The sequence below is a fragment of the Phoca vitulina genome, unplaced genomic scaffold (genome assembly GCF_004348235.1).
Source record: "Phoca vitulina isolate PV1807 unplaced genomic scaffold, GSC_HSeal_1.0 scaffold5, whole genome shotgun sequence".
In the NCBI taxonomy this organism is placed as follows: domain Eukaryota; kingdom Metazoa; phylum Chordata; class Mammalia; order Carnivora; family Phocidae; genus Phoca; species Phoca vitulina.
The window spans coordinates 63137021-63149147 of record NW_022589708.1 but is presented as its reverse complement, the minus strand read 5'-3'; the positions used below and the strand labels follow the sequence as shown (position 1 = coordinate 63149147).

Sequence of the window (12127 nt, the reverse complement as noted above, 5' to 3'; positions counted from 1 at the left end):
CTTCCTTCCTTCCTTCCTTCCTTCCTTCCTTCCTTCCTTCCTTCCTTCCTTCTTTCCTTTCCTTTCCTTTCCTTTCCTTTCCTTTCCTTTCCTTTCCTTTCTCCCTCCCTTCCTTCCTTCCTTCCTTCCTTCCTTCCTTCCTTCCTTCCTTCCTTTTTCCCTTCCCTTCCCTCCCCTCCCCTTCTTCCCTCCCCTCCCCTCCCCTCCCCCCTTCCCTCCCTTCCCTTCCCTTCTCTTCCCTCCCCTCCCTTCCCTCCCTTCCCTTCCCTTCCCTCCCCTCCCTCCCCTCCCCTCTCCTCCCCTTCTTTCCTTCCCTTCCCTTCCCTTCTTCCCTTCCCTTCCCTTCCCTTTTTCCCTTCTTCTAGCTCTAGGCCCAATGTGGGGCTTGAACTCATGACCCTGAAATGAAGAGTCACATGCTCTACCAATTGAGTCAGCCAGGGACCCCGGAAGCCATTTCTTGATATTTTATTTGCCAATTGGTATAATTGTCATAATTTACCTTAAGAATTAAGACACTAAAAATCATGGGGTGCCTGGGTGGCTCATTCAGTTGAGCATCAGACTCTTGGTTTCAGCTCCAGTCGTGATCTCATGGGTCTTGAGATCAAGCCCCGTGTCTGGCTCTGAGCTCAGCCAGGAGTCTGCTTGAAAATTCTCTCCCTCTGCCTCTCCTCCCAATCTCTTTCTCTCTCTTTTGCAAATAAATAAATAAATAAATCTTAAAAAAAAAAAGACACTTAAACTCATTTGTGCCTTCCTATTTATAAGCTCAGAGTAACACTCTATACCCATAATAGGTCTGATAAGTGGAATATTAAAAACAAAATACAGGGGCGCCTGGGTGGCTCAGTTGGTTAAGTGTCTGCCTTCAGCTCAGGTCATGATCCCGGAGTCCTGGGATCCAGCCCCACATCAGGCTCCCTACTCCACGGGAAGTTTCTCCCTTTCCCTCTGCTCCTCCCCCTACTTGTGCTCTCTCTCTCACTCACTCTTTCAAATAAATAAATAAAATCCTAAAAAAAAATGCATACACACAACACACACGCACACACAACTTTGCCATAATTTCATTTCACGTAATGGTCATCTAAGTTGTTATGGAATTTTCTAGATGAAGTTCAGCCCTAGTCATTCTAGGCCATGATCATCCCTAGGTTAACTAATAAGTGTCCCATAATACTTGATATATTCCACATCTTGTTGGAGACCATTGGTCTTGAAGTTACAAGATCTGAATTTGATTCCCAATTCCATCATTTCTAGTTTTATGACCTTAATCAAATCAAACAAGTTTTATTAAGATTTAATTTCCTAATGTGCAAAATAAGAAAAATTAATGATTCTCATATTACATCATTCTTATGAAAGAGTTCTATAAAACATAAAGCACAATATGAATGTTATTTCTAATATCAGAAATAACATTGTTAAATTTCATTTTAAGAGATTAAAGAATCCTTCTCCCCACCCATAAACGGTCACTTTCCCTACCATTTCAAAATTAATTGTTTCTTTCTGTCTTGTAACCCTTCACATATAAATTGGCTAACCCTAGGAGCCATTATGCCTGTAAACTCCCCCTCTGCATATTACTTCTAGGACATGATACGAGATTTTATTTTGCATGCATTAAAAATGTATCCAGCTCATACTTGTGCTGGGTATAGCACTATGTGTTAGGGATGCAAAGATAATAGGATATAGTTCTATCAAAGCTCATATGGTCTAACGGGAAGGAGAGCCCTATGAGTAAGTGATCGCAATAGAGTGTGATGCGGTACAACAAAGTATGTGCAGTGTTATGGGACCAAGAAGAGGAAATATCCAACTCTGCTTCACTTTAGTCTGGAAATGGTCATTACTTATTAGCTAATTTATATAAGCACATGCAAATACATACTTTTCCCAGTTCTTTACTTATCCATAATTGCTACTGCTAACGATAATAATTGAAATTCCTCAAACACAATTGGCAGACAATGTACTTAACACATTATATATGTTCCTTCACTCACTGTCTTTTACCTCACTACATTGTAGACATATGTACCATTTTAAGCATTTTACTTGTTTATAGAATGCTCTCAATTTCACATGTGACAAATTTTATTTTTTATTTATTCTTTTTTTTAAGATTTTATTTATTTATTTGAGAGAGAGCGAGAGTGAGAGAGCATGAGTGGGTGAAGGGCAGAGGGAGAAGCAGGCTCCCCACGGAGCAGGGAGCCCGATGCGGGGCTCCGTCCCAGGACCCTGGGATCATGACCTGAGCCTAAGGCAGAGGCTTAACCAACTGAGCCACCCAGGTGTCCCAACATTTGACAAATTTTAGAATACTCTTCACATGTTTTATGACAAAACAACTTACTAGCATAAACTCTACACACACACACACACACACACACACACGTATATATGAATGTATACATATATACATCCTAAATTCTCACATTTTCATAATTATACTCTTATAATACTTTATCCATTTATATTTTTTAAGTTACATAGTTGTGATTAAAGTAAAGATTTTAAATGACTATTCGTTTTATTCAATACATGAGTATCTACATCTACTGCAAAGATAATACATACATTTAGGTGCTTATTTGTTTCACCTGAGGTACTACGCAACGCCCGTATGGATGTTCTGTAATATCTCTCATGCCTCCCGATGTTGTGATCTTCTGGCAGGGAATAGATTGACTCTATTCTAAAGAGTGGATCCAGTCGCTATGTCTTCGTGCCTCTTCTGTGCAGGAAAGCAGCGTGCCTCAAAGGGCAGACACCAGTGATAACAAGTGTACCTCAGTCCTCATCCCTGGATCCCCTGGGGTGGCCATGCATAGAAGGGAGCTAATCTCCTACTGGCCACATGCAGATCTCGCTGTCATGCTGGTACCTTCCCTGCCACTCAGAGAGGGGCCACTCAGGCACAGTTCAACTGTCAGATGGGACTTCAGAAGCCCACATTTTGTTGAGAACAGACATAGTTTGTTGCATGAAAATGGAGGGCTGAAAAGGGCTTTTCCTTCTACTCAACAAAGCTCAATGGGAGCACAGAAGAAGGACACGCCATTCTGCCATGACTGTCGATATCAATAGCTTCCCAGGCAAATGGGTTTAGTCATTTACTGGGTACATCAATAAATTCAATTTCCTCACACATTGAAATCTGTGGTACCAAGAAGAAAACTAGAATAGGAAGAATACAGACAGCTGAGCAGAGCTGTTAACCTCTCCTTGTCATACTGCCTTTGCCCCAGCTGCTTGTGGCCTTTCCACTCCCATGGAAAATCTACTCTTGGTGTCATGATTTTTGCCTCACTGCTTTGTCCTCTATCACTGTTACCCTCCCTTCTTTCAGATTGATTCCACAATCTCCATCCTTTACAAGTGCACGTAGAACATTCCAATTGGGAGTGGTTTTAAAGTGCATGAAGGATTTAACTCATTTTCTGGATGGGGAACCTGAGAAATAGAGCCAACCTTAAATCTCTGCCTAAATTGACCACTTGGAAGCTGTTGTATTTGGTTGTCTTTAGTATTGGCAGAGATGGGTAAAATAACACTTTCTCTGAGAGGATGGGCACTCCTCTGTGGGGTCCCATTGAGTGGTAACAATTAGCTTTCGTGGAAAGATCCTCTGCAGCTAGACTGGACTGAATCAAGAGCAGACAGCAGATTGCCGGAAGACAAGAAGGGCTTCGAGGAAATTTCAGGTCACGGTTACTCCTCCTGCCCTCTTTTCTAACCCAACCCAGAAAAGTCCAAAAGGATTATTCCATAGGCCAAGGGTAAGAGAGTAATCATAATAGCAAGCTCTAACGTATTTGAGTATCCTCTATGAGCCCGACACTGTGTTAGGAGCTTCACAATCATATCTCATCGAAACCTGTGATTTATATGTCAATTTCCAAATGAGATCTCTGAGGCTCAAAGAATTTATTTCCCCAAAGTTCTCTGCTAATAAGTGCCAGAGCCAGTGTCTGAATATAGAGATTTTTTTCCCCCTATGAAGCCCTTCTCTTTTCCCTGAGTTTTACAATCTTCTGTCATTCCACGTGACTAAAAAGAAGTAATATCCAGAATCATAATTAAATGGCACACTTTGCCAACGGCAACATTGTTTCACCTATTCTTGTATATGAAAAAAAACAAAACCAAGAATAAAGGGATTCCTTCTCTTCTTATTCTATTAAATTTTCCCTTTATATATCAAGCCAAAAAATATATTAGTATAGGTGAACAAAGCAAGGGTTCCAGGAAGATGATCAGGACTACTCCAGCTCTTGCACAATGCATCTATGTTCAACAGCTGTTTACTGAACATTCACTATATGCCAGGAATTCTGCTGAGAGCTGGGGATGAGGGAGCTACACTGAAGAAGGCACACTAACTCTGAAAGTGTATCTTTAGGTCATTTCCACGAAATGATTACAGCTAACAATACAGAATTCTGTTTGCTGTGATAAAGGAACAATCAGCACCCAGAGAAGTCTCTAACCTGGAAGAAGATTCTTAATTTCCTATATATTAGGTTCCCTAACTATCAGATGTAACACCATCTTTTCTCACTCTTAGTAGTATATAGATATTAATTAATATTAAACATTTTTACTTCTGTTAAGAGGAAAATAGGTAAGAGCTAAAGCCTATTTTATATTAAGATCCCATTCCTTTTTTTACCTTGAATAATTTCTAACCAGGGTAAATTGAGTTTTATGTATACTTTATTAAGAGAACATGACCTCAAATACAGGTATTTGAGTAGGGATACCTAGCATATAGATGTCTAGAGCCTGTAAGTATTTTATGCAATTATGTAGTATGTACACTTGAAGTGTCTGCAAACTTCTGATTGAAAGGAGCTCGTTCTGATACCTTTATGATATCAAAATCGACTGTGTACCTAGTGAGTTAAATATTTGATCTCTGTAATCATTTTTTGTATGATCAGATTAGGTTAATTCTGTATAATATATAGTAGAGAATAAACATACCATTCTAGAGGAAAGTAGAAATTATACCTCAAGAACCCTAATCTTCTTGGATACAAAGAAAAAGAAAACTTCTGTGTGCTGAGTGAACCAAACCCATTTCATACGGTAGAATTCAGATGACATAGGCTATCACATGAAACACAAACACTAGTTATTACTTCTAAAATTTTGTACCATTGTCAGTGTCGACACGGGGGGATCACTGGCTAGCTGATGAGATGAGTGTGCCAAAATTGAAGGTCCAGAATTAGTGAAATGGTAGTCCCCTGCAGCTTATCACACCAAAATGATAAAGCAAGCATGCAAAAATTCAATTTCGGTGAGTGTGGAAGCTTTTTTGCTTTTTTTCTTTTCTTTTTATTTATTTATTTTTTTCTGAGAATGGAAAGCTTTCTGTCTTTTTGAATTCTGTTACTGTAAAGCACAAGTCATTGTCTTAAGAGAGAGAATTCTAAATACTTGTTCAAATAACAGCACATATCTGTACATTTCTGGCACCAAAAGGTATATATGAAAAAAGGTGGTGCAAAATAAATCCATTTTAGTGGTGTAAAACTGTGTGAAAGTTTCTACCTTCACGAAATGAAAACATTTAATGATAGGAACAAAGATTACCCAAAGATTCACTCCTACCGACATCTGCATAATGCTAAAGGATGATTTTTGGATCTCATGGCATCGTGATGTGAACGTGTGATACTTATTATCATGTGATTTAGATGTTTTCATTATTCTCATTTGTGTCTCTTTTGAGTCCCTGTGAAAGTAGCCTATATTAATCACTGTGTCTGTTTCAGAGCACAAAAAAACAGACCATGGAAATTAAGAGAGCTGTCCAAGTTTAAACACATCAGGGGCAGACTCCCTACTCAGTGCCACTTGTTGACCAGTCTAAGGGCACCATGATAGCCCGAGGAGGTCCCGGAATATCTTCGGGGTTGGTTTTTGAATGTGCCAAACTTTCCAAAGAAGATGAACACTCTCAGTGCCTTTCTCCATGCACCGCATTTTCTTTCTCTGTTCCATTATAACAAAGATTTTTAGAAGATATTTTGTTCTGTCATGTTTTTAGTAAAATCTGTTTTGTTTTTTTTTAATCTGTTCAGGATAATTGAGAAAAGGGCAGCATGAACATTATCTTTCAAATGTAACTACAGCTACTTTATTTCTGAGAACAGAGGTCATTTTTTTTGCCTAAGTGACAGCCCAGTCAAACCTAAAAATAAAACCTGCAGTTGCAGACCAAAGCACTCATTACAGTATAGTTGCATTGACTAATAAAGAATGCACTCACTTTATTCAGCTTTATCTTTCAAAATACAGAATAATGAAACTGATCCGAAAATCTAAAAGTAACACATGTTCATCGTCAAGAATTCTGAGAGATTTAAAGAAGGAAAAGTCCCTTGTAGGACTACCCCATGGGAAAGCCAGTGTTAAGTTTGGAAAGATCGACCCTGAAGTCATTTTTGTGTGTGTGTCTCTGTTTACTTAGCAGAGGGTTTACTATTTCTGTAAAACCACCTTGGCTTTGCCTCTCAATGAACCCCTTCTCAGAGGCTACTGTAGCTTCCACTTAATGGGCTCATTGGGATCTGACATATGATATGCTGTTATATTACATAATACAGGTATTATATTCATAAACCTATTATGTATTTGTACATGTAACACATAATACTTCTAAACTTGATTAATACGAATATCATACAGATTTTATGCCTTATGTAATACTTTTGTAATTTTATATGTATAAGTTTATATATAGAACTCTATGAATACGTTGGATCTGTAAAGGAATTCTCAAAATACTTGTTTTTAGCTTCCTTTGTTCTGCCTCTGCGGTCCCTGCCGGCTCTGTTTTTGCAGCAATTATGTCTTTTATAATCTCGGTTGAGCCTTCTGTGTGTGTCTGGTGTGAGTGCTGATGCCTGCTACCCTGCATGTTCTTCCGTTAGAAGTAGACCATAGTGGTCATGGGCTTGGTCTTCGAGACGGGCTTCTTGGGTTCAAATACTGGCATTGCCACTACCAGCCTAACCTTCCGCTGGTTCCGTAACCTCTGTGTGCCTCATGTCCTCGGAGGTAAAATGACAGGCATAATAGTTCTTACATGAAAGCTTTGTTGCCAGTATAAGACCAGCCAATACATGTGAAGGGTTTAGAATAAGGGCTTCACAAACAGTAAGAACCCCATACATACTAGGTAATAATATTTTTTTAGTATTAGCTAATAATTTTTAAGGATGCCCCCACTCTGGGGAGTCTTACACTTAAAAAGCTGTGCTTGCTTGAAGCAGTCAGCTTGTGAGCTTCTACTATACATATGAAGTGAAGTTGAAAAATGATGTTAACTAGAAAAATCTACCAGGGAAGCTTTTCTCCCTCTCTCCTGTTCCCGTTTCACCCATAAACCATCCTTTTCTGCCCGAAGTTCGGTCAGCAGAAGACCTAACCGTGGTGCTGGACCTCTTCCCCCTCTGTCAGACCAAGTGTAGGAGTGGGTTCCAGAGCTAAGGGCAAGCTCTGGACACCTAGCTTTCATCTTTATTCATACTTCAAAGCTCCTGGCTCTAGCAACCAGTGCTGGCTTGTTTAATCAAACCTGCATGGGCCATAGCATGTAGGAGGAACTCAAGGTATGTAGTTACAATGCCATACGTGGGACTTTTACGAATAACTTATTTTTAAAAGCTGGCCAGTATAGATTAGTATAGAATAAGTATTATATATGATTAACTCTGTCTTAGCTCAGGCTGCTATAGCAAAATACAACACACTGGGTGGTATAAGCAACATTTATTTCTCATAGTTCTGGAGGCTGGAAGTCCAAGATCAAGGTGCCGGCAGATTCAGGCTTGTGGTCTGCTGCCTTCTTGCTAATATGCTCACATGGCTTTTCTTTGGTGATGTGCGTGGAAAGACTGAGAGAGAGAGAGAGCGAGCTCTTCCCATTCTTTTAAGGATACTAATCCCAAAATGAGGACCCCACCCCCACGACCTCATCTAAACCTAATTTCTTCCCAACAGTCCCCACCTCCAAATACCATCACTCTGAGGATTAGGGCTTCCATGTATAAATTTCAAGGGACACGTTCAGTCCACAGCAAACTTTAATAAAGAAACAAAACTTTGTGTAATGTATATACTAATGCTGTTGGAGTAAATGACCTGAGGACTGCCAAAACCTAAGTGATACTGGACTTAATTTCCATTAGTTAATAAAGAAACTCATCGGAACTCATTGAATACCTGACTTGAATATTTCATGGCACTGTGTGTATTTTTTCTAATGAAATGTTAACGATAATTTCTATGTTGAAATTTTATGTTTGGTAAAATCCTACTTCATAATAGTAGGAGTAATTTTGCCCTTAAAAAGACTCATCTTAAAAATAAACACGATATTTCTCTAGATGTCACTCCATTGACAGCAAACTTTTTGAAATGTCTATGCCTTTTGTCTTCCAGTTTCTCTTCTCCCATTCATTCCTTCAGGCTTTTGTCCCCTGACTCCACTGAAACAGTTCTTGTAAAGATAACCAGTGACTTCCCTTTGCCAAATCTAATGATCGATTCTCGACTTTCTTGATTTGTCAGCAACATTTGAAACATTTCATCGGTCCCTTTTTCTTAAAACACTTTTTGCACTTGGCCTCCAGTATCCACACTCATCACTGGGACCCCACTCAGCCTCCTTTGCTCAGTCTTCCTTATCTCCCTGACCTCTAAATGCCCTGTGGCTAGTCCCTGGATCCATTGTCTTGTTTATCTACAATCCCTCCCTAAATGATTTCATTCTGACTCTGACTTCACATACGCCAGCATGCCAGTAACTCCCACTTTTATCTTTCCCATCTGGACCTGTCCACTGAAATCCAGGATTATATGCCCAGCTGGCTAAATTTACATCTCAGTTTGGATATTTAATGTTCTTAAAATATGTCAGGTTACAGCACCCCCATATTCAAAGCCTTCTCATGCTTTTATATTGAGAGGTGGATGGACATACACACAAGCAACAGACAGACCACATATTAAAATACAACTCTGACCCACAACCGACTGGGAAGCGACACCGCAGCCTCTGAGGCAATCAGCCTCAAGTGGTCAAAATTTAATCAATAACTGACAGCTTCCCTGATTTTTCTCCTCATTTTCAATTTAAGACCAGCCAGAGAAGCCAGATGTGCTCCCATAACTAGTCACATGGGATGCCCCACTTCCAGTCAGCCTGCCCACAGCTTCCCTGTACCAACAGCCTCTAGTCAGGGCACGGCTGCAGCCTTCCTTTTCTTCTCCTATGAAGCTTTCCATCTCCTCCAACTCCTCAGCCTGCCTTTGAGGCTCTGCCAAAGACAAGTGACGGTGGCTGACTCCTTTGCTGTGGCAAACTTTGAATAGCCACTGTGTTTTCATCCCATTGGGTAATCTTCGATTATTTACACAGTATTTTACTCTGACTTAAACCCAAAGTCCTCCCAGTGATCCTGAAAGCGCCACCTGATCTTCCCACCACCCACCCAATCGCTGCTTCTCTGGTCCCATGTCTTGCTCTCTCTTCCTTACTCAGTTTACTCAAGCCACATTGGCCTCCTGGCCGTTCCTTATACACACCTGGCACGACTTGGCCTGAGGCCCTTTTCGCTTGTTCATTCCTTTGCCTGGAATTCTCTTCTGTAAGTTATTCACAGAGGGCATCTGGTTACCACCTTGCAATCTCAGCTCAAATGTGACTCAATCAGAGATACGTTGCTATATAACACAGGCCCACCATGGCACGTACCCTGCCCTAGCCCTCCCTGTCCCCTGCAGCACACTCTATTCTCGTCATATAACTTGTTACTTCCTGACATCTCTTCTTGTATATTTGTTTATTTTATTCTTCTCCCCCACCCCCAACTAGACTGAAAACTCCCTAAGACCCGGGATTTTGTTTACTTCCATATCCCCTCTGCCTAGTAGGAGTGTCTGACAAGTACAAGTCACCCAATCAATGTTTGATAAATGAATAATCAGTTACAAAATCTTATAACCACCTTTTTTTTTTAATGGTACCATTTTTTACATTGATATATCAGTCAGAATCTCAGAAGAAAACAAATGACATACTCAATTTTTTAAATGTAATAACTTAAATTTAAATTAATTTAAGTAATTTAAAAAGAATGTAATAGTATGACTATTTACAAAGTTGAGGGCAAAGACTAGGAGACCACCAGGCATGATAAAGGCTAGGAGGATAAAGGCTAGTAAGAGTAGGCACCGTTACCACCTCTAGGCCTGAGGGAAGGAGAAGTTAGCTGAGCCCAGAGAGTGAGCTAGGGAGTCCAGTGGGCACCATGACAGTTACTTGGGGGAAGGGGTGCGGCCAGCCCTGAACCCGGAAGCAGCCAGGGGAATGAATGGTGCAGACCTCATTCTGCTCTTGACCTCCAGGTCCTGCCTGTGCTCCCCTTTGGCGGACCCATCGGGAAGCCAGAGCACAAGGGAAACCTTTGATGTGGTTCACATTCGTCAGCTCCTGGGGCACAGGGCAGGGTGGAGAGGATGGGACATGGACCCCGAGCGCCTATGTCTTATTCCAACAGTCTTTTATACTCATCAAAAGCAGGGTGGCTTACTGTTTGAAAAATAACCATGAAGCATTTTCTATGCATATGCGAGACTTCAGTGAAACTGACTCCCAGTCACCAAAGTATCTGTTTGGGGGTTATCATGTCAACTTATTGAACTAAATGTCTTCCTGAACTCAACCTACTTTTACACTGAACTATATTTTTCACCAATTTAATTATGCCATTTTTATTATTTAGCATGCCTTTCAACTACCTTAACAATGAATCACTGAGACTTACTCTATAAATATAATGTTGTATACTGTGTGTTATTGTTATTTCTCTAGGGGAGGAAGGAAAGCACAGGTACGTTCCTTACAGCTGACTCATAGATTCATGAATTCTAAAGGAACTGCGATTTCAAAAACAAGCAAAAAAATCAAGTATTGAACAATGCATTATTATATTTTTAAGCATTAATCATTCAAAAGGAACACGTTTGAGGTAAATTCGAGCAGATTTTACAAGATCTGAATTTTCATTTTGACTCAACCAGTAAGGAGGCTTTGACAAATCAGTTCAACTCTCTGCACCTGAGTTTCTTCATCTGTAAAGTACAAGGTGACTTCGACATCTCTTTTGCCTCTAAAATTTGACTGCGCCACTGGAAGGTGGTGACCTGTGTCAAGGGAACAAAGTTGCATTTAAAGGAAGTATGTCAGCCGCACTGACTGAGAAAAAAACCAATTACTAGAGATAAAAGCAATGTTGGGCTTTATCTCCAGGTTAAGAATTCACTGGCCCAGAGCCTGCACGCTTTATACCTGTGATTGCTCCCCTCTTCTCCTCTTTCCCCTCACGCTGTGTTATTCTAAAAGAATATGCCAGGGGGAGAAAGTTGATCGTTAGAGCAATTTTAATTTGCCTCGGATTGTTAGAAGCTCAGACAAAAATAATAGTAGCTGCGACTGTGTTTTCTCCTTAGAGTCAACTGTATTTATTCCCCAGTCTGAATACTCTGTTGAAGAAGATGTCGGTGAGCTGTTCATTCCCGTCAGGAGAAGGGGAGACGTGAGCCAGGAGCTGATGGTGGTCTGTTATACACAACAAGGTAGCTCGATTTACCAAAGAACTGAACTGTCCCCCCAAAGATGTATATGTAAGCCTCTTTGACATGTTGGAACCATAACATTATGCCTTGAGGGATATGCTTTATTATTACAGTTTTCATAAAGTACAAAAAAGCATTTATCCAGAAGTCTTCCTTCACTATTACACCTCTGAGGAGAAAAAAAGCAATTACTAGAGATAAGAGGGCCTGGAAGCACTGCTGTTACTTATCAAAACATATGTGATTCGTGTGGTTACTTATTCTAATACTTAAAGCTGTTTGGAGTGCAAGAAATTGAAGTACCCTTCCCCCACCCAAACGCAATCACGTAGAAGAGGGTTTTTTTTTTAAAGGGGGGGTGAGGGGACAAAAAAATACATACCCAAGGAAAAGAAACTAATTTCAAAGTAGTTTAAAACTCTGAATTTCAAAATATTTCTTTTACTCATTGGGT

At 40.2% G+C, this 12127-nt stretch overlaps 1 protein-coding gene across 1 annotated transcript in view; it reads left to right on the top strand.

The window, feature by feature from the left end:
- The window catches only part of FREM2 (FRAS1 related extracellular matrix 2), a 163185-nt gene that overhangs the window by 81712 nt on the left and 69346 nt on the right, over nucleotides 1-12127 (top strand). Inside the window, exon 5 of the mRNA XM_032403116.1 lies at nucleotides 11548-11673. Coding sequence (XP_032259007.1) covers nucleotides 11548-11673 — 126 coding nt within the window. The remainder of the gene's footprint in view (nucleotides 1-11547; nucleotides 11674-12127) is intronic.